This window comes from Ptychodera flava, chromosome 11 (genome assembly GCF_041260155.1).
Source record: "Ptychodera flava strain L36383 chromosome 11, AS_Pfla_20210202, whole genome shotgun sequence".
In the NCBI taxonomy this organism is placed as follows: Eukaryota; Metazoa; Hemichordata; class Enteropneusta; family Ptychoderidae; genus Ptychodera; species Ptychodera flava.
The window spans coordinates 36,044,124-36,068,479 of record NC_091938.1 but is presented as its reverse complement, the minus strand read 5'-3'; the positions used below and the strand labels follow the sequence as shown (position 1 = coordinate 36,068,479).

Here is a 24,356-nt window from a genome sequence, read left to right as displayed (position 1 = left end):
ACTGTCCTACAGTAGTCCAATTTGAAGGCCACACATCCTATTGGACAGTCCCAGCATACTCGTCCAATAGGAACTTTACATGTCCTATTAGACAGTCCTATTGTAATAATACAGAGCTGTACACATAAATGTACTGTACATACACACAGGCATATATATATATTTAAAAACTATCTACTGTTGATTGACCAATCAGAGTGCTCAATTCAGGGTGTTTTATTTACTCATAAAGCCTTGGTCACCAAATTCCAGAAACGAATGACAGCACCGTAGTAAAGTACTGTCCAATCAAAAGTGAACATGTCATATTCTGTAGACATCTGGTACGTTTTAATATTCAAATTTGGTAACACAGTGGAAACCAGCTGCAACACAAAATCTGCTGTGCCCTAGGGCATTTATATAATGTGCCCTAGGGCATTTATAGGATGTTCCATTACATTGGAAGGCTATTTCACAAATAAAAGTTTTAATTCATATCCTAAACATGTTACATTGACAAAGGGGACGGTTGACGTAAACACATTGAAAACGAAAATATATCAGTTAGGGGCGATAGTTTTTAAGTCGGATAAAACCCTTGTACTCGGGCTCTTCTGGTATATAAAGTCAACCCTACGATAAAATGTCTCGGCCTGCGGCCTCGACATTTTATCGTTGGGTTGGACTTTATATACCAGAAGAGCCCTCGTACTCGGGCTTTATCCTATACATATATTTTTTTTTTGTGTGTGTGTGTGTACACAATACATACAAACATACATACTGTGTGTGTGTGTGTGTGTGTGTGTGTGTGTGTGTATATATATATATATATATATATATATATATATATATAGTCAAAAGTAGTAAACAGTTTAAATTCACTCGGATGGAAATAAATACAGCAATGATGTAAAGTAGCGTCATGCAAGTGCAAGCAATAGATCATTATGGGTTCTCTATGATTGTGTCATATGAATGATGAAGATATGACAGCAGCAGGATTAGTTTATAACAATTAATATACAGCAAAGAAATAACATCATCAAAATCTCGTAGGTGTTCATCAGTTGTTTACCAAGGCGACTGTTTCGGGGATTTGAAAACAATACAGTCAACTGCCTTAGCTCCCATAGCAGTACTGATCAGTACACAACTCATTATCAACCCCCATGTTAATTGGTGTACTTAAGGTACCATCACTTGGGATAAACAGAATGTCAAAATGATACAAGTTAGCCTAGGCAACCTATATATTTTTGTGAAGCCAAGAAAATATGCAGATCATCTGACACAAGGGCACCACAAAAATATGCAAATTATATGCTAATAATATGCAAATTCCATCAAAAATATCTATTTTCAGCTGTTTTTCAGTGTTCTCTCATCATTTTCATCAATATTTTGGGAAATATTCATACACAAGGGCAGTCAAACTATTCTACACATGACATTTTCCACATGTGCAACCAGTTTTGTGTATGTTTTTACATAATTAGTCTTTTACAGCATAAAAATATTCCACTATGTTCGTTAGGTCAAAGGTCAAAAATCATTCTCTGTTTTTGTAGGTAGGTGCTGTCCCTTGGAATCAACAGATTGTCAAAATGACACAAGTTAACTATGGCAACCTATATATTATTGTGAAGCGAAGAAAATATGCAGATCATCTGACACAAGGGGACCACAAAAATATGCAAAATATATGCTAATAATATGCAAATTACATCAAAAATATAAATGTTAATTATTCAGATCAATCTATTCTGTTTCTGCAACATTTCTGTGTGTTTACTTTAAAAGTAAAAGCATTTATAGAATCATCAGTAAGGTAGGTCAAAGGTCAGTGGCACTATCTTACATGTAGTTGAAGTAAAATATCGACTGTAATATTTACAACAACAGCTGTGACCCAAATCTAACAAATATTCTAATCTCTTACAGCATTGTTTATTGGCAAAAAACTAAGTGAAGACCATTGTTAAAAATCAGTTTGACCTATAAATATTTGTTCAAAACCTATATGAGAAGAGTATTCACATGTATATAACTATCACAACCTTCATGTGTGAAGCAGAAAAGATCAATTACACAATATAACTTACTTACTTAATTGCTATGTGAATATTAGGTAACCTTGGAATTTTTCTTGACACATGACAATAAATCTTACAAACTGTTGTGTTTACAACAGGTTATGATAATAACAAAGGTATTAAATAACACATTAGGTAGGTGGACAAAAACTAGTATTTTCATGACAGCAGCCTCAAAGTGGATTGGTGCACTCTATGACAACTCACAGATGCAACACTGGTAATATGCAGATTCATTTGACTGTTAAATTAAACTAGTCAGTTACAATACTCTTACACTGTATACAACATCTCCCAGCATGCAAAAACACTGCTAATTATATATGAATGCTTTATATGAACATGGGGAAGAAAACAAGAGACTGAAAAAATAAATCACATCAAGACATCACAATTAGAGATGTTTCAATGAATTTCATAAGTGTTAACAAAAAGGTAACATCCAACAATCGAGAAACAATTTTCTTGGAATTGCTGCAATTTCAGTTAGACTGGTAACTTTTAGCTACACTCTAAGAAAATGTTCATGTACCAGACGGGGTTCAAACCATCGACTTACTGCACCTAATCGCGTAGCGAAGACGCACCATGTTAGACCGTTGAGCTACATCTTGACCTCTTAAAAAGGTCATTCAACAGCCAAACTAGATGTTCAATCTAACGTGTTACGCCATCACACAGTGAGAGTTCGAACAGACACAAACACAAAGAAAGTCTGGCAAAAGATTTAACACTGCATGATTTATCTCTTATGTCAGACTATTTTTTGTACAGAACATTGCATAACAGATTGAATAACTAACAGGAATAAAAGGACCAACAGAAAAATGGAATTTGTTTCTGTCAGGGTATCTGTGTCTATTTATCTCTAGCAGAAATTTCTGCAATGAAGTTACATGTCTGTCACAGGCAGAGCTGACCGAGCCAGGATACCAACACAATGCCAGAGGTTTGTAGAGATTTCAGCCAGAGGACCTGTTTGTTCGTGTCTAACCCACATGCAGTACAAATTGAGTCTGACATACAGATAAACCTCAATGTAATATTGAAATCCTTATTTGGCTGTCCAGGATCATATACAAAAATTATTGATACAGTATATAGGTTGTCAGGTTTGAATGGGTTGAACAATGTCTGACATGCAAAATATGGTGTCCAAACAAATCAAATAATCAAACTACTGATGAAATTCATCAAAACAATTTCTAATTCTGCTGAAACATAAATGCTTGTCACATGCCCTACATTTAAAATATGATTTATTCTCCCCCTACCATTAGCATAGCATACAACACAGTTCCTTCTATGTTCTGTTGACTGAAGAGCACGATCCGTGTTGTGAAGTCGGATGGCATCATCCACAGCAAGTGAAATGGCTGGGTTGACCGTATCAACATCAAATCCACCAAGCTGTTGAGCAAGTTCCTCTCTAAATTCTAACTGCCCATATCTTTTTGGCCTATGCAACAGTACACTGTCTGGAAATTTTTGTCTCATGTCTTGCAAAAGTACATATGAATTAACTACAGCAATGTCAATAAAATGATAAAATAAAGTTTTCCACCATTTCTTAGTGTTACGCAAAACATTATATCTTGAAATAAGCTGATCAGAAAGATCTACACCCCCCATAAACTGATTATAATCATGAATAGATTTGGGCTGGCGGACAAGGAATCTCTGAAAACTGCCATTAGTTTTACGACGTCGTCTCACAAAAGTATGTTCATGCCCTTTATGCATTGTTGACATTATGCATACTGATTTATGATACACCCGTGGCCACTTTAGTGTTGATCAAGCCTGTCTAGTGCAAGCAGAAATTCAGTCTGTAGAAGGGTGATAAAACGGTTACTTTACCCTGTATCAGTGGTGATAATGATCCTACTATCAGTACCCCATGGACACGCCGATTAGCCTGAAATTACGGAGTGACTATAAAATACACTGTATACAAATGATGTTGACCATAGCATTTGCCCTATCAGTATTTAGTTTCAGGTAAAACTCATGTGTTTCAAATGTAGTCAGTGTTAGAGAACATCATACATTTTGTACTGATTTCAATATTGCATTGAATGAATACCAACGATACTACAGCGTGCATCGCAAGTGTCGTGTTCAGACTTTGTTCAGACGCGGGAATTGAGAAAATGCCACTGAGAAAATGTTAGCAATTAAATTACAGACATCGCCCGTCTTGACTGCAAAACTTTCGAAATAAACATTCACTTGCACTAAGCCATGTTTCTTTCCTACAAACCGTGAATAAACGTACTCCAATTTCACTTGGTACGAGAGAAAAGGTAAGAGTAAAGTACAGTCGGGGTAGCATTTTACATGTACATGTATTCACATGTGTGTAACCATATGAACGACACTTTTCTCATCCCGGTTGAAGGGAACCTGTCCTGATACATGTATATCTCTTCCAAACTTTTCTGGCTCCCTCCACGCTTATCTTAAAACGGTCGCTTGCTTGTTTTTTGTAGCTCCTTGTGGTACCTCGTTTGATGCCATATTGCCACCACAATGTCTTATATTTTGAACAATCAAGCTGCCGTATGATATTCGCGACCGTTGTTATTGATGTTCATTGTCGGAGTGCAGACTTACAGCGTGTCTACAGTGCAGTGTTGTGATCGATTTGAATTGGGCAGGCGAGACATTTTAGTAGAACGTTATCTCAATCCTAACAGTGGGGTGCCGATAGTGAACCTTACATTTATTACACCGACCACCACTTTGTTTCGTTTATACAAACAGAATTTCTGCTTGCACCAGACAGGCTTAATCAACACTAAAGTGGCCACGGGTGTATGTTTCCATTGTTGGGTTAGTAAAGGCCCCTCCCTATAATAAGCACTAGTACAGAAATTTGCGAGAAATTTGCGAGAAATGGACACTTTCTCGCTGTATTGCGAGAAGTAAGCGAGAAAACATACTTTCTTGCAATCAAGCTGCGAGAACTGTGCTTTCTCGCATGCATCTGCGAGAAACTGAATTCTCGCAATCAATCAGCGAGAACTATGTTTTCTCGCTCTGCATCTGCGAGAAATTGTGAAATATGTGTGAAATGCTTACACAGAAGAATACAATTTCTCGCAGATGCAAAGCGAGAAAACAAAATTTCTCGCTGACTGATTACGAGAATTCAGTTTCTCGCAGATGCTGAGCGAGAAAACACAGTTCTCGCCAGCTGTTTGCGAGAAAATTAAATTCTCGCTAAGTTATTGCGAGAAAGTTCTGTATTCTCGCTTACTTCTCGCAAAAAGCGAGAAAGTGTCCATTTCTTGTAAATTTCTCGCAAATTTCTATACTAGTGAACGCATCCCACCCCTATTTGACTGCCTATCCCACTGGGTATCTTTGAAATGGTCTGGGAATCCCCGCCATGTCCTCAAAACTGTCCCACATGCTAGCACCCCATGTTCATATAAAGCATTCATCAAGTGTGGAGATGTGTAAAAATTATAAACTTGGTAACCTTGGTTATGAAGTCGCTCACATAGAGTGGTAACGACATCATAACCAAGGCCATTACCAGAAGGAACCTGCTGTCTGCCTATATAGATATCAAAGTCGCAAGTGAACCCTGACTTAACATCTGCTAAAACCCACAATTTGAAACCCCACTTATTTGGTTTGTCCCTAATGTACTGATTCATACCAGATCTACCCCGTGAACTAACCATACGCTCATCAATGGATACCTGGCAATATGGTTGAAACACATCAATTCATGCTTGTTTGATATGATCATACATAAATCTTACCTTTGTCAGTCTATCCTGAGGGTTTTCATCATACGGGTTAACAATATGCAAAAAAGAAAATATGGCGTACAACCTCTTTCGACTTGAAAAAAAGCACGAGCCCAAGAACAACTATATAAAGACTGACGACTAAAGTAACGATCTAAACGAGGATACTTGGAAAAACCAAAAAATATAAGAAGACCAATAAACTTGTACATTGCATCTACACTAACTTCCTGCCAAGAACCATCTGGTAAAGAATAATAAGGTTTTTCTATAATATGTAACCAAGCATAAGCGTTAGTAAAATTACAAATCTGTTCAACAATTGCCACAGAAAAAAAAAGTTTGAAGAAATCAACAGCCCTGTGTAGATGTATAGGTCCCTGACGTAACAGCCTCCCCAGCTGAATTCCACGTGCTCGTCTTGGTTCAAACGGTATACGTCGCCCAGGTCCAATGTCAACATCTCCATATGAAAGATTGAATCTATAAAGAAATTGGAGAGAAAGGTTTTCTACGTTGCAATATGACAACTATATGGACTATTGATAAAAATGCCGTCAGTGTAGCAAAGCTGTACCTCGGCTGCAAAATGTTATTGAAGGCGGAACACTACCGGTAGTCATTACGTTGTTACAGAGGTTGAACGTACTTTGTTGTACATAAAAATTACATAAAAACGAAAAATATATTATAGCCCTCATTCGGAAGATCTAAATTGCGACGTTGTTGAACACAAGGGAACATCACTGACTGCTATTCCATTTTAGTTCTATCTCAGCGGAACTTTACGCGTCTAGATGGCAATAGTCATGACGATTGACAACGTTGTGCCTGCCGTTCAAAATACAGGCACATTTTTTGTGGCAGGATTATATAAAAATGCAATACTACCGCCCAACCAACTTGACAAATTACCGTTTACGGCTGCATCTATCGTTAAAAACAGGAAGGATATATGTACTGATGTGCGATGCTTGAACGCACTGTAATCAAACTCTACCAAAAGTAAAACTTACCAAAGATTAAGTTCACGGTTGTTACGCCGCTGTCGGCCTGGTCCGCCGGTGGTATCGTCGTCACTGGAGCTCTCGCTCGAACTTGTAAACAAGTTAGAGTCGTCTTCTGACCCGGAACTAGTGCTTGATTCAGTGTTATTCATTATTTATCTCAGGTCAGGTCAATACTTTCAAAGGATAGTCATGAATAATGCATACAAAGAAGGGTCGCGATAAGGACAATGCTGTTGAATATTCAATTCTTGTTCGTGCGAAACGGAAAAATCGAATTTGCATATCGCACTTCGGAATTCGCTTCGGAACAAACGAATACTAACCGAACTTCAAGACAATGCCACTAAACATGTACATGAACATTCGGGAAATAGTGTTTGATCGTTTTCGGACGTTTGGCGGGAAAACCGAAACTTTCCTTTTATGGAATACACACGTGTACACGCAACTGTGGAGATCGTTCATATCTGCACAATCTCTAGAGGGCGCAGTTGACAATGAGTTAAGTTATATATATTCTGAGTCTTATGTTATATATGATGTCTTTCGGTGTTACATTGAATTTTTCAAAAAGTTGAGGATGTCTTGACATAGCTTTATGAAACTGTCTGATAATTTTAGGTTGTTGTCCTCCTTGAGACAACAGCCTGTTGTACAGGCTGGCAACTCTTGGAAGAAAATCTTCTATTAGAAGTGTTGCGCGAGCAATGCGAAGATATTCTGACAATACAGTGCCATAAAAAATATACCAAGGGATGTTACTTTCGCGATCTGGCATTACACTATAGAAAACTTGAAATCATCGCGCTTGTCAAAGAGTTTATAGACGAATATTCCATCTACTATAGATATGTCCAATTCGAGAAATGTAGCATGTTGTCCATTATGCTCACACTTCAACGTGAGCTCTGCAGGATATATTTGCTCGTATGATTTACAAAACTCTCCACCATCATTTAGAAGACATATGTCATCGATGAATTGTGCGCATCCATGAAATTTCCGAGCATGAGCTATATCGGTATGAATGAGTTTTGACATGAATCTATACTCATGCCTGTGTAGATATAAATTTGCCCAAAATGGTGCTGGATCAATACCCATAGGAATGCCTGTGTTTTGTAAAAGGAGTATGTTGCCTATCTGGAAATAGCTTTTAACTATGAGATGTTTTATAGCAGACTTTTGTGATGCCTGAGAAAAACAAAGGCTTTGTTTCTCTTTGCGCCAAAATGCCTTAGAAGAAGAGAAATCAATATATTGTTTAGTTCCACCCTCAAATACAAAGTCAACTACGTTGTACAATTCTTTCCACTGGGCAAAATGCTTGATATACAACAATTTATACACACCCTTACCAAAATAGGAGCACATCAAAAATGCATCAACTGTGCATGATGTGTACATCAATCTGTTAAAAATTCACTATTGATGTATGCATCACTAGCACATCATTGAACTTCTGATGTATACATCATGCAGTATAGATTTGGAACAAAATGAATGCATAATGCATACATCTTTGTAGTACATCAACAGCACATCAACTGTGCATGATATGTACATCAAGAAATTTAAAATTGACAGTTGATGTATGCATCAGTAGTACATTGTTGAACGTCTGATGTATACATCATGCAGTACAGATTTGGAACAAAATCAATGCATAATGTATTCATCTTTTATAGCTGTGATGTACATGAAATTTACAGATGTCCTTATAATGCTGACACATCAAAAGCACAATTTAGCACAAAATACATCATACACACATCTTAAATAGTGGAATTTTTTAAACTTGGTTGGTTTCAGAATCAAATTATTTTCAAGTCTCTTGTAACCTGAATTGTTGACCTGCTTTCAATCAACAGAGTTTTTTTATGGAACACCACTCATCCTTGGTCCATGGTACACTTAAAAATGTAAATTCTTCAGAGCTAAACATGCAGACATTACATCAACTATCTAATGTGATATATTACTAGTAGCTACTACTCGAAAATGGCACTGAGAAAGACAAATCACACTACAGAGGCTACTTGTTCAGAGGTGTCAAAAATTTGAATGTTCAAGTAACATTTGACTTCCAGAATACAACAGACCTTTGTATCATAAAGCAGATTGTTTATTTCAAACATTTTTGAATGAGTTTAACTATCACATACCATACCACTTCAGTATTGAATGAATAAAAAAAATACATTCACGAAATGATTCCTCAACAATGTTTTTGATAGACAGCAAAAGTTCAATTAAAGGATGGATGGGTAAAAGCCAAAATACCAAAATGCGTGTAATGGGAAGTGTTATTCAACCATAATCGAATTATATGAAGTTTTGAAAGAAATGATTGCCTTATAAACTCTTGTATTAAAGGGTTGTGGATAATTAAAACACTAAAACAGTAAAAGCAACTCATTGCACTGCCTTGGAGTGGAGGGGTTTGACGCTAGTTCTACTGACATGCACAAAAATTGCACTTGGCGTACACTGGACGTATTTTGGAACTTGTATATGGTTCCATGCACATGTAAAATAACGTAACAATCATATACTCTTTCAATTCTTAAGCCTACCTGTTGTGTCATTCTCCAGGTGGCACTGAATAAAGATTGATTTTGAAAGGGTTATGCGGGAGGATGGGTATGTGGTGTATGCATGATTATAATTAACAATAATAGGTATGTTGATACAGAACGAGGCCTGGTTGGATTTTTGCACTTCCAAACTTTCATTCAGGGGAGTGGGGTTGAGGCCAAACACAATTAGTTGGGTTAACTTTGCACTTGTTTTAATTATCCATTGCCCCTAACATAATCTATTTGAAACTCTTAAATCTGACATTTTTTCCAGACAACTTTTGGATGTCTTTGCTCTTTTCCATCATTAGCTTGAAAATTACACTCAATGGAAAGAGAAGAAGAAGAAGAAGAAGAAGAAAAAAAACCTACTGATGTGAAATCAAAGTTGTCCCAATGCTAAAATTTCACTGAATTCCCTAAGTTAGTATAAATTTCTGTGACTTGCAACTGGTTCACAGCTCAGTTAATTTAAACATTTGGCAAAAACAAGTTCTGGTCAAGACTAATTCATATCAATGACTGGTACAACTGCACACAGAATGTCAAAGCAACCATACAAACTTTTCCGAAACAAAGCAAAAGATTATCTCAACAATTCAAATTTTCAAATTTCACAGAGAGTTACATCAACCACCCACAGTTTGATACATTTCTGCTGTGGTACGTAGATAACAAATATTTATGACACATGTGGAAAGGTAGAAATCTTTGATAGTTCATATTAGGATGGACTGACAAAAAATGGGAAAAATAGATAAAATTGTTGATTTCACCACCTAAATTGAAAAATATTACATTTTGATCATCCCTATGAACCTGTATTTCAAACATCAAAGCTGTCAGACTAGTGGTGTTGGTGAAATAAATTTTTAACCACAAATGCCAAAATTTCCCTTAAAAATACAAATATGCATACTTCTGCACAATTTGAACAAATCTGAAATAGGTATCCCTAGGAACATGCATCAAATATCAAAGCTATCTGACCTATACAGTGTCTTCATTTTGGGTTCGAACCCACAACACACAGTATCCAGACACCTAGCAGATATTTTGACAGAAATGACAAAACTTGCCATAAAAATACGAATTTGCATATTTCACTACAGTTTTAACAAACATAACTGAGGTCAAAGCAAGTGAACTGCACATAAAATTTCAAAGCAATCAGACATGTTGTTTCAGAGGAGAAGGCAATTGTTGACGGACAACAACAGAAAATCAGCCTATGTATTTGATAACCTCTGCATTGCTGACAGTGGAGCTAGTTTGACCCAAATCCATTGTTTTCTATGGTAAAGTTGGACCTGTACACAGGGAATTGGGGGTGAAAGGGTTAATCCTTTTCATCATCAACATCATCGGTATCATTCAAGAAATCCATTTCTTCATCATCATCTTGACCATTACCATCCCATATTGAATTATCCACTTCTTCTTCATTCTCATTATCTGTCACCATCACCACATCTTTATCAGAGATGTTACTACCATCTGATACATCAGGATCATCTGGAAGCAAATAATCAGTTTTACAGACTAAATCATTGTATGTGAATGTATATAGTCCTCTGGATTTGATCAACTGACATTATCTTTCAATTTTTTGCTAGAAATAACTTTAGTTCATAATAGAGTTGTGGTTTTTAATTATGAAACAAAATGATGATCATGAAATTCAAGTATATGTATGATCATATGGTGACATAAATCCACATCAATGATGACGACACATTCCACTATAAATTTCACTTACAAGTGTAACATTGACACCCCACTCCAAAAACACTGAAACCTTGATTTAGAGATTGATAGTTACACATATAGAGAGTACAGGTGATCTGCTTCATAAAAACACAGACTGAACTGTTCTTAGAAAAGCACATGTGTATGCATCGGTAATAATTACACCTGCTACTCAGTTTTCATTCTAGGATAAAAAAACGAGGGGCCACTGTGGGGCCCTACTCCTGTCCAAGGGGGGCCATTTTAGAAAATCGGGGGCCATCATCATCACATGTGAAACCCTTGAATTTTCTGCAGAAAATACTATAGTCTATCAAGTCAGGAAAAGGAGAATACTAGAGATCGGCACCCTGTAACCAACCAAGCCTACTGCAAAGTTGTCCCCTGTACGTACGCAACAGGCCCAACAATGGCAGTAGCAAACTAACCGTTTGGTTTGATTCAATTGTTTACATAAGTGTGATGAATTATTGATATATCGGACTTGGAACAACTGTACAAATTGCTAAGGACTGTGATTTTGACTGTGGAAATGATCATTATCAAAGCTTAGCGCACCGGTAGGATTTCTCCGAGAGTGGCCCCTGATTTGCATGCATCGACAATTATACAGCACCAGAGTGTAACCTGTACGACCTAAATAAAGTGATCGATACGTCAACTAACGATCATTGGCTCTGACCAAAGGGTTTTACACAGCGGTGTTGTTCTATGCATAGAACTGGCTACTTTGGAAAACGAGATATATGTGTCCGACCTAAACTGTGTGTTGCTCTTCAAAATGATCTGGCAAAGCATGGATGTTTTCCTTGCAGTGTTCAATGTTTCTCTGGTATAGACGGTAGACGTTGCAAACACTTCAATTTAAGGGACTACCCGATCATCCTGGGTTCATCAACTATACTGGTGTTAAAAATTCGAGTGGCGACTAGCTTTTCACCATTAGCGGCTAGTTCTGTTGTTTACATTCATCGGCCATGCCACATGCACATGGTTCAAATACACCGTTGCCCCTACATCAGTCCTTTCTACCCAGCTTCCTATGCACCACCATATATGCTGAAGTGGGCAAAGGTCGACTGGTAACTGAATCGTTTAACATGGCACACTATGACTGAGTTAATGACCTTCGGGGAGCTACACGAATGTATGAACTACGTGAACTCTGCGTGATCAACCCATTCATATAATATGGCTCACCATGCGTAGAAATGAGGGCCATTCAAGATTTTTTTGCGCAATGGGGCATCCTAGAATTAACTCTGGCTACTGGGCTTCTAATGAATTAAAACACTGATGCTATACTGTACTTTACATCTCATGTCAATGGAAACAACCAGTATGGTAACCCACCAATTGTTGGAACACTATTTGTATTTTTCTTGCTTCTCTTTGATGCTTTGACCTTGCTGTTTATAGTTGACAACCTGCTTCTCAAAGACCGTTTTATATTAGCCATGCTAGCTTGGTCACCATGTGAGGAGGCCTGCATGGCATATCCTGCAAAGATACCAAACCAGTTACTGCAGAATGGCATGTGCACTACATGGTTGATTTCTTCTTGCATCTTGAATTGATTGGTCTATACCCCCATTTATCATGTTGTACTTATATCAAAAATAGACTTAGCTGCAGAGTGTTTTTCAGAATTAATTATTTGTGACACATAAGTTTATGGAAGTACAAATCTTTGATAGCTCACTCCAGGCCTGGCCAGAAACAGCTGCAAAAATACACAATGGCAGGTTTCATGATGATTTGAACAGAAAGTATTAATTCCCTGAGAACATGTCAATATATAAAAATTATCACACAAAACATTTTCTTGAAAGAAATGTGCAAAACTACAAATTTGTAGCTTTCATCATAATTTCAAAATTTCACTGTGAGATAATATGTAATGAGTCCCTACATCTGTGATTTTCCGCTTTGCCGCTTCAGTAATTTTTTTGTTGTTGTTCAACTTTGCCTTTATGGCTTCCCTTACATCCTGTCTCTTCACCTTGAGTTTCTTCATTACATGTTCTGTGAAGACGAAGTAAATATATGCGTTCAGAGTTCGCATTTACGCAAAAAACGTGCGTATTTATGCATTGAAATTGACTCTCTATGCATTTTTTTCATTGTTATGTGTTTTCTATATGCAAAGGAAAACAGTAAAAATGTTTCCGAAAGCACTCCCCGCGACTGAGCTTAGGCGACAACCAGATGAGATGAGTGTCCGCTTGACATTAAATTTGTTGTAACATTTCTGTCAATCACTCATTTTGTGTGGAAAGTTTCGGATTCTCTTGGCGTGGTCTGAAAAATCATCATGTCATGTCAACTGTGCCTATGAATTACGTTCAACTTGCTAATTTTCAGGCGAGCGATAGTTTCTGAAACTTATGACACAAAGTGAGTGATTGACAGAAATGTTGCTACAAATTAAATGCCAACTGTGCACTCTCATTGCGTCTTATTGTCCCCAGATTTGATCAAAGCACACATCACGGGACTGTGCACACATGCACCATCGATGTTGATTCCTTGCTCAGAGAATTCAGACCAATGAAGTTCTCACTGAGAGCGCACGTAAATTTTGACGAATCATGTCCACTACTTGTTCAAGAATATAGTGAACTCTACCCTGCTTTTAGTCAGTTCAGTCAGTTGGTTGACCTGCATGGCACTCGTCTTGCCCGTGTCATATGTTCAATGTGAGAGAGGCTTCAGCTGCCAAAACAGAATAGAGACAGACGCACCAGACTCAAGGACATTTTGATGTTACTGAGCATGGAAGGCCCGCCAATAGGTGCATTCCGCTTTGACCGTGCTAGGGAGATTTTCATCGCTAGAGCTTGTCAGAATCCTGATAAATTTTGAACACGGCAGACGTGCCTGGATAAAGCTGCAATAACTTTAGCTTTGGGTTGCCCAATGTGTTTTGACAGCCGCATGTATACCCTTCGATGTTATATGTTTCAACATGTTTGAAACAATTATGCCCAGTTGTTCAAGTTGTTCGTTAAACTTTTCCATTAAAAATAATCTTACATTGTTCAATCCGAATATGTAGTGTAGGTTTATTGAACGGCACATTGTATTTTGCAGTCAGTTTTGTAATCAATCGAGTGCGGAAGAGAAATTACGCACTCAAATACAGCCATTACACAACTTTAGTAGACTAATGTGTATGCCGTACGCGATGAGAAAAAAGTCACCGCGAACACTGTGCATTGTCATTTTGGTAATAATAAATAAAAAAACAAGATCTGCATTTACACTAGACATTGTTATTACTAAGAACACAATTCATGTTTTTAATATTAAAATTGTGATAACATCCTGTTTTGTTTAAGATTAAAATATTATAATTCAGACAGTGTTATTACACAAGCAGTAAAGGCAGTTGGACAGTTGCATATTATGCATTATGTGTACATTTTTGCATGCCCCACACAAGTTTTGTAGGTATAGGATAAAGCCCTCGTACTCGGGCTCTTCTGGTATGAGGGTTTATCAGACTTAAAAACTATCGCCCCTAACTGATATATTTTCGTTTTCAATGTGTTTACGTCAACCGTCCCCTTTGTCAATGTAACTTTGTTTAGGATATGAATTAAAACATTTATTTGTGAAATAGCCTTCCAATGTAATTGAACATCCTATAAATGCCCTAGGGCACATTAGTTTATGTTTGTACATACCACTGCAGATTTTGTGTTGCAGCTGGTTTCCGCTTTGTTACCAAATTTGAATATTAGGGAAAAAACGTACCAAATGTCTACAGAAAATGACATGTTCACTTTTGATTGGACAGTACTTTACTACGGCGCTGTCATTCGTTTCTGGAATTTGGTGACCAAGGCTTTACGAGTAAATAAAACACCCTGAATTGAGCACTCTGATTGGTCAATCACAGTAGATAGTTTTTAAATAATATTGTTGATAAGAAGAAGCCACTCATGTGAATGTTCGGATAGAATACATGACTGTACAGAGATGTTGAAATACTTTTTATTGAACCACTCTTCTTTGGGAGTGGAGATTTAGCCGAGTGGTTCTGTCTGTGGCCTCTCAGCTAGGCGACTGATGCCGTATGTTGTGGGTTCAAATCCGATTGAAAACTATCCGTATTTTCTACCCTGGGTTGGTAACTCTGCTGGTGGACAGAATTGTCCCCGAGGTTATCGTTTGCCCAGTTAAAGCAATGAAATTCGTTTCTTCGCTTCGATAAAGTGTGTATGTGCGATGTATGATAGTGAGCATGCGTGCGTGAGTGCTTCACGAACTCTACAAGGTGTTGAGAAAAATGTAACAACTTAGCCGGCTATTGAACCACTCTTTTTTGGGAGTGGAGATTTAGCCGAATGGTTCTGTCTGTGGCCTCTCAGCTAGGCGACTGATGCCGTATGTTGTGGGTTCGAATCCGATTGAAAACTATCCGTATTTTCATGTTGTCTATATCTAAACAGGTTGCTGCTAGATTTTCAGGATGTAATTACTGCATTTGACGGGCAATCATTATTCAACATCACTGTTACTGTTTGTACATATTGACTGGAGGCCATTGGTGTTGAAATAAATTTGAATAGATTTGCATTGAACAGATTACAATCACCAAATAACAGGGAACACTCTGGGGCCAAGTTTATACATTTCCTGAAAAAATCTCCGGATTTGCCAAATGTGCACAAGTGCCCTGCTGTCGTTCAGTTGGGACATTCTCATAAAATATTGACTTTTTTCTTGGGTTCCTTGATAATATAATGGAAATAACAGACTTTGCCTTGACCATTAGTGTTTATTAATGGGTGCGGACTAGAGGAAAGCCAAAATTCATGGGCTTGGAAAGCCTCACCTGTTAATTTCTGGCTTTCCTCTCGCCCATGCCTGTAATAAACATTAATGGTCAGCATGACACCAGTTATGAATGCAGCTGGATGTCAATCAGTGTTTCTGTGAGACACATGGATAAACATTGAGTGGAATGAATGAAGCAGCCACTATGACACCTGTGTCAGACAGAAATGTCTATCATATACTAGTAATTATTATGTCATTTTCAAGTTTTAATGTAATGACTTTCAATGGACACATCCAGCCATGGTTATCACACAACATATTGGCTTTCAAGTCATGAACATTGAAAATATCACTGCTTAGACCACTGTGTGTGCAGTAAGCAGGGACTAATGTGTCTAAAGTGTAGAAGTTGAAATGCATGCATTTTCTGAGATTTAAAACTTGAACTTGACAGAGACAGATGTCTAAGTGACATACCACTGCACTGTTTATCCATGTGTGTCCATAAAAACAGATTGTCATCTATCTGGATACATATTTGACAAGCAAGTCATAAGTCATAATTAATTTCAGTCTCTACTATCAAATTGATAAGTAATTTAGCACTTCCATTTTGTGTGCTCTATCCAAAAACTCAGTCCATTCTTTTTATCAACAATATTAGCTATAAAACAAAGTGTTCTATGTATAAAAAAGTAAATATATAAATATTATGCAACTATTCAGGTTCCTTGACTATTGCTGTAAATGGTGTACAAAAGTCTAGATTTAGTATTCCCTGTATGAATATTGTTATATAATGTGTCACTGATTTGTAAAAGAAATTCAACCAATTTCCAAATTGCCTGATTCAGTGTCATCGTGACAATATGATGTTATATGACAATGCTCTTCAAAACAAGTAAACCAGGGTTTAGAAATGATGATCTTGGATTTTAAACATTACCTAGAATGCCCTCCACCGTCGCCTCATCCAGTTTTGGCTTTGGCGCAACATCATTCAGACAGTTAGCAACAGTTCCTGATAGTGTGTGAGTTGCCATGGTTTGTCTATCAAACACAGCTGACATGAGATCCATGGTGTACTTTCGAGCGTCAGCGTTGTTGCATCTCTGTAAGCGTTGTAATGAAACTCTTCTTCTGCCAAATTTTATGGACTGAAATTCAGAATGAAATACAGATTTTAACCTAAAATATGAAATTTTAGCCGTTCATCCTTGTCTCAGGGATGTCAGATTTTCGTTGCACCCTGAGGCACGGATGAATCCACGCTGCCGCTGCGAGATTGCTTATTATAATGTCGTCCACTAAATGCTTGCCAAGGAGTTTAGTGAACAGACGTAGCACCACAGACGAGATCGTCAATGGTCGCCAGTTCATGACCACATCTAGATCACAGGATCCCTTGGAATCAAGTTGGATCGATTCTTCTTAAGGGTTTTGGGAACCTTCCCCGCGCACAACTATGTGGAGAACAGTACTGCAAGCAACTGTCCATTTGGATCGAGCTGTATAAGGTGTCGCACAATTGCAACTACCTTATCCAGACCGGCTGCCGAGTCTTTCTTGGTTGACTTGAGGGCGTCCAAGACTTCCTTCCCTGTAAAGGGGGCATGCGATCTTTTAAAGGAGCGCTCCTCAACGTCTCCCTCTAGCCAGTACGTGTTTGGGTCGAGGTTGCATTGGGGCGACTCGGTTTCCAGATGGCCCCAGTAGTGATCATCTACTGTGTTCAGATCCAGTGGACATTCGTCGCAGCTGTTTCCTCCAGCAAGGATCTCGCTAGCTAGTTTCGAGGTCTTATGCTCGAACAGGCATTGAACCCTCATATAACAGACTTATGCCGAGCATAGCCTTCGATGACCTTTGCATATATACCCGCTTTTGAGGCGGTGGGTGGACAACCTGCTCGGAGGGTCACCCACATTTTAGTGTCCCACTCAGCGTACGCTGCAAACCCGTCGAGTATCTTGCTAGATACGTGGAACATTTCACTGTCTCCCACCTCCCCCTGAAGGTATGATTTGAGAGTATCAAGGGCTCGCTGCCTGTCCTCATTCTGGAGAGCCTCAAAATTCTCTCCTTGGTAGAACCATTGCATCTGAGTCTTATTGATGCTGGCCTTCCCCACCATCTCCTTCAACAGGGGTTGAATCAGGATCACTTGGTACAACTTTTGGTTGCGCGCAGCTGGAATCACGCTTCGATTTAGTCACGCGTGGCCGACATCCCGTCAATTCCCTCCGGCTATCCAAATCTGTTTGCAAGTTTTACCCGGCAAGTGATGACTGATAAGGGAGTTTATGTACAGATCGCCTCGGTACTTCTGGTCGAGCTCACGGAACATGGCGAGTTCTGGTTTGGACCAGACTCGCGCTTTCGCTTGTCTTTGGGATCCCTTACCAAAAACATAGCGCTATTTTTAGTAGGTGATAGTGCTATTTTACAGAGGTGACAAATAGGTGACAAAGAGGTGAAAGTTTTGTGTACAGAGCTTTATTTCCAACTGAAACAATGGATATCTACTTTAAATCTACCCACCTACCGGTATTACAAAACTACAAGCTAACAGCTAGGTCTATCATAGGCGATAAGTAGTAATTTCAGCATAATATTTATGAGATGCAAATTAAGTCATTTAAATATCTACGCAAATCTACTGCACACCTACTACTTGCCTCACCTGGAAAAAAAGGATTTCAACCTACATGCCATGATACCTACAGAAATCTACTAGTCGACTACTGCGACACCCACCTTGAACCAAGTACAGACCTACGACAGACCTAGTAACATGCCTACATAAATCTGCAACACACCTACTAAGATACAACTAGCACCTATTAGTGACCTATGATAGACCTATGTATGTGACCACAGTAACTACATTCTAAAAAGAACGAAAATGCACATTTGATCAAGTAACATTACAATTTATGAATTGAGAATTTTAGCAATCTTTGGTTCGAAAATTTTACAAGAATTTTTTTTTTTATGTGCTTGTGCTTAGACTCCAGTTATTATGCTTGGCTTGTTTCTGTGGAATAATATCGTCCCTTGAACTTGACCATGGTTACATCCACAGACAAACATCGCTCAGAATATTCTAAGATTACACCGGTGATCATGTTCCACGAATTCGACGAATTTTCCAAAGCTTGTCAATTGTAGGATCACCTCTTTTATGTATTACTCTGTCACTGTCAAAAAAATTAATTAACATGTCTCTCGGCATAGTAGCACTGAAGGCAGGCACTGGATCAAGTTGGCCAGAAATTCAAGCTAAAATATTTGAAAATAAATACATGCATATCAACCAGACCCATCTTGGTGTTACTAGTCCGAAACAAACTTGAAAATGTTCAATCAAAATGTTCCGGGTTCTCAAGATGTTCTCAGGCCATTTTGACTTAGAATCATTTTGCTTCCCCTCCGTGCTGTTCAGTTAGTTCTTGTATCGTTCTATTCCCACATCCAACTCATTGTACCTCCATGGTTTCGGGTAACGATGTAGTTCAATATTACAACAGGTACCGTCATTCTCCGATTACGAACTACCCGCCATAACCAAACATCAATGTTCTTATCGTCAAACCATCTCTCGTTTCAAATTCATGACTCCACTCACCCGAATCGTCGTCAGAATTACACTATGGGCAAAATGGCCTCTATATTGTTCACTCAACATGTGACAATTTTTGCCGCACATACGCCGAATGAGCGTAAAGAGAGCCAAATCAAGCTTCCGCGTAATGTTGAAAACTTCGCCGAATTTCCTAGCCGCACAGCTAAATATTCAGGAAAGAGATGCAGATTCCATTTCCTCATATGTTCCTCTGTCCATTATGATATTTCGGCAATAATTTCATGAAGGAATTCTTAAAATACCGAAGCGAAAATACTCTATGCAAAAATAGGCGAAAACGCGGCCAACAGCACAAACGATCGTAAACTCGTCATTTCATAAAAATAAGAGGGAAATTTAAAAAACTAAAACCATAGAGTTTCAGTTAACCTTCATGAGATGCTTAATCTCAAATATTGTGAGAAATAACAGCGAAATGAAAAATTTAAACCGACGGGTTTTTTCAGACGTATTTTTCATTTTACGATGTGCCGAATAATCTCAATTCCCATAGAGAACAATCGACGGACACATTGCAAACTTCTCGCCGGTTCAAATTTTTCAATTCTGAACCAATGATAATGAAAATTGGCACGGTGATCCTTTGACTAATAAGCAAAAATCGTATCGTTTTAGATTTTTGAATTTCTTCGTAAAATTTGTTTTATTGCCATTCTATTTATTCTGATCACTGAAATGTACTGTTGCCGTCAACAATATGGCGATCTGACGGCGTTTACATGTGCAGAACAAGGGTCTGAAATTGACGCAAATTAATCAGCAAGTGTCTCCTAAATTGAACAGATCAAATACCTGTCAGGTTGTTGTCTTTTATACAAAATTTGGGTGAATATGACCCATGAATATCGCAGTAAATTGGTAAAAATAACACGAAACGGAAGCGAACTGGTGTAGAGTCTCCACTGTGAACGTGTAGTGAACGTTATCGATCGATATTCTTTTGTTGCGAATTGTTACAATGTTGTGTTGCATACCCGCGGATCGCATGGCGCCAAACTTGTCCAAAGAGCACCAAAATATGCTGAGACATAAAAGTATCACCAACAAATTGTCTTCGATTCAATTTGAGTGGAAGAAAACAACCGATACGTTGATTTTATGGTACATAAGTCAATATATACGGGCTGTCATGGAAAAATTCATGGCGTAACCTGAAAATACGAGCGACAGGCGAGCAGATTTCGATCGATATTTTTTTGAAATGAAATTGATACAATGTTCGCTGTCGTCACTAGCAACCAGCCCAAAGCGTTGTCCGGCGGGGGCGCTGCACTGAACAATTTAGGGCCCTTTTTGCCCGTAGTGTTACCGCAACTTGAAGTTGTTGAAGCAGACGATGTTGGTCTTGAATCGATGTTAGCGTTATTTCCGGGTTGATCATTGCTGCACTGTCTACGTCAACTTTATTGTCAGTCGATTCATGGCGATCACATAGTCGAACCAGAGACTGAGAGTATATGTCATCCTCGATGTCTGGACTTGGTAAAACCATAAAATGACTCACTGCTTCTACCACAAAAAATGTCAGCAAAGCGATGTCCAACCTCGGTGCTATCACTCAGATCGGCCAATTTTAACATTTGGGTCAAAAACTCAGTGCAAGCACAAAGGTCACATAAATATTCACCAGCCTGCAGCCGACAAACTTTTATCATAAGAAAGGCTGGGAAATCCCGTAAGCAATGATCAATTGGGTGTACCCCTGAAGGCAGAATACGTTATTCAAATAGGGTTTACAGTTCAACCACGGCTTTTACGTTTGTTCGCCTGTGAGGGCGCCTCAATTTTCCTTTAGGTGCATGATAGGTCATGATAGGTCTATGTAGGTGTGCTTTACCTACACAAATCTATTTGTCACCTACAGTTGATCTAATACAGAAGTAGGTGTAAGATAAGTGTTATTAGGTACTAAGGAGATGCATAACAAGACTTATTCCTGTAGACCTACAAGTAAACTTACACCTATTTAACACCTCTTGAGATCTACCAAAAACTCCTAAGAACCTACAAAAATAGCGCTATATCCACTATAAATAGTGCTATCTTTTTGGTAAGGGATACTTGCAAGGCTTGGGTAGTTGTCTTCGCACATTGCACAACTCCAGGTGCACGTGCCGTATGTGCTGCCCTAAGCCGATCTTGGATTTGAATTTGGCGCTGCACTTGGTACATTGATGGGGTAGCGGGTTGATCGTAACTCCGTTGCGTACCTTGCATTTCGGGTAGTGAGAGCTCACGCCACGAATGCTTGCATATTCCTTGTGACAGGCCTAGCATTCATAAATTAAGCCGACTTTAGGGTGTGAGGGTAGGTGCATGTCGACTCAACCCTCGGTGGTCTTTGAACATAGCCCGGCAGAAGCAACATTCAAGAGCCACCGTGTTCGGGTAGGAAATCCTCTGCACTCCAATACAGTGATCCTTACCGACAGCCATCTCCCCCTAACGAAGAACGGTGGTGGCACAATCCGCTGGTGTGTTCATTGTCCAGTTCCGTGTCTCAACCGTTAGCTCAGTCCATCTTTTCTCTATACTGTCTGTAACTAATTCAGTTAGGCCACCACTAGTTACTCTCACCGTTTTACCCGTGCTTGATTTGATTGAATTTCTTCACTTTGACATTCAGAGCACTGGGCAGAAGCACTAGAGAGTCCAGGGACGACGCCAAGTAGTCAGCCATAGCGCCACCCTTTAAGTAGGCTTTAGTTTTAGTGGTTCTTCGATTTTATTATCGCAAGGACTAAATGAGCAACTCTCACCAGGGGCAGGTACCTACTTAAGAAAGTCACTGTCATAACACATGTCACACATGACATAAAACAAATAACAAAACAAAAGTGAAACTCTTACTGTATCAATAACCCCAAAAAAACTGTCAAGAGAAAATAGAAGAAGCTGGACCTTAAATCATGTTATAAGTAGATAACTATCAGTGTGTTGGGTATAATAAGCTTGTATTCCATGATGAGGGCAGATCCTATACCTTAGAATACTGTTTTACTACATGTAAATTGGTTTTGATACTAGCCCGATTTCTGTTTGTTGCAGAAACAATTTTGTTGTACATTATAATACATGTTTTTATGTTTCTGTCATATGCAAAGAACAAATAAAATTTATCATTTGCCAACCTGCTATCTCTGCATGCAATATATAGTCTCAATTTGTGGTATTGCCCTTGAGTAAGCCCATTTGGGTCTTTATACCATGACCCCCGACCCCATGGGAAAAGATGTGGGAACAACTTAGCCTCTAAAGCTTTATCCGCAAAACTTATATTGGCTGCATGTGGTAAACTCTCTGATGTATTTTGCGGTTTCTTTACCTGTTCACCTACAGAAACTGAACCTAACTCCACTGGCCTGTTCAGAGTTTGAAATTGCTCAGCTGGAAATATTAAACCTTCCTGTTACCTCAGATAATGGTATTTGTTGACAGGATGACATATGCAAATCTTGAGTGAATCTTGGTAGACCAGGATGAGCAGAATTAACAGTAAGGGGATCACAGGAAATAACCTCGCAACGTTTCACAGTTGGCAAGAAATTCTTTGTACAAAGTGTTGTTATGTTGCAACCAATTTGGATATGTTTTTACACCTGACATGGTCACTTTTTGCTCTCCAGACTGTTCACCTTCATATAGTAAACCTAACATCCCTTTTACTTTGTCTGTCGATGATGATGAAAAAGATACATTTCCAGAACAATGCAATTATGTTTAACCTGGAGGTTTGAATGTAGAACAATATAGACTTCCTATTGATAGCTGCCTGTACTCATGGTATGGTATGTAAATAGATTTCGGAAACATGTAGGAATGGGCCCAAACCTGTCGAAAAAGTTGTAATCTGCTGTTTTTCCAGACTCATATTTCTGTTTGCATTCCTTGCATATTGAAGCAAATGTCTGCTTTGTTAATTTTACCTTTGAATTTGCCTCAGTTTGACATTCCCAAGATTCCCTTGTTTTGATTTGAACTTGGACTATCCCCAAAGGAATTCAGTTTTTAGCTCTCCAGCTTTCAGGGGGGCAACAACACCAATGAACACTTGTTGATTTAAGTATTTTTTGCACATACACAACATACTGCCTCTGGATATGTGCTGTCACAGATGATTTTGAATTTTTGAGCCCTTTGTATAAATAATGGATTCATAGGAAAAGCTTACCTTAAAATTCAATGAAACGGAAAACTTGAAGAATGATAAGCTGGTATACCTGTAGTGAAATATAATAAGATTTATAAGCATGGCTGTTTCACTAACAAATTACTAGCACTTTTCTCTCTCACTGCAAGTTGCACTATAAATAAGATGCAAAATAATATGAGATTGAATTAAATAAGATTTAATTTAGACAAATCCATTCACATAACTAAGTTGAATAATAAAGGTGTTGTTTTGCAAAGAAATGTCTTACATTTGATTATTAGCTACTATAGACTATAGTCTATAGAAGCTATTGGGATGGGTATCCGTCCGGCGTCCGTCGTCAGTATGTATGTATGTATGTATGTATGTATGTATGTATGTATGTATGTATGTCCGTTTGTGAGGCGTCCGTCCACTCAAATATCTTGAGAACCGCAGTACTTACTGATTTGATATTTGTTGTGTAGATGAAAAATATGATTTTGAGAAACTATTTTTTTTAATCTTTTGATATTGTTGAAAATAGGCAAATTAATGCCAAAAAAGGTGTTTTGATAAAAAATCTTCTTCTTCATAACCGCTGGTCAGA

The 24,356-nt window shown here is 38.3% G+C and overlaps 1 protein-coding gene across 1 annotated transcript; it reads right to left on the bottom strand.

Moving 5' to 3' along the window:
• Positions 1–10,705: 10,705 nt before the first annotated feature.
• On the bottom strand, positions 10,706–12,687 carry LOC139144172 (uncharacterized). The gene is made up of 2 exons (XM_070714825.1): positions 12,534–12,687; positions 10,706–10,946 (listed from the first exon to the last, which is right to left on the bottom strand). Exons 1-2 carry the CDS (start codon positions 12,670–12,672, stop codon positions 10,771–10,773), a joined length of 315 nt encoding a protein of 104 aa, XP_070570926.1. The 5' UTR covers positions 12,673–12,687; the 3' UTR covers positions 10,706–10,770.
• Positions 12,688–24,356: the final 11,669 nt, after the last annotated feature.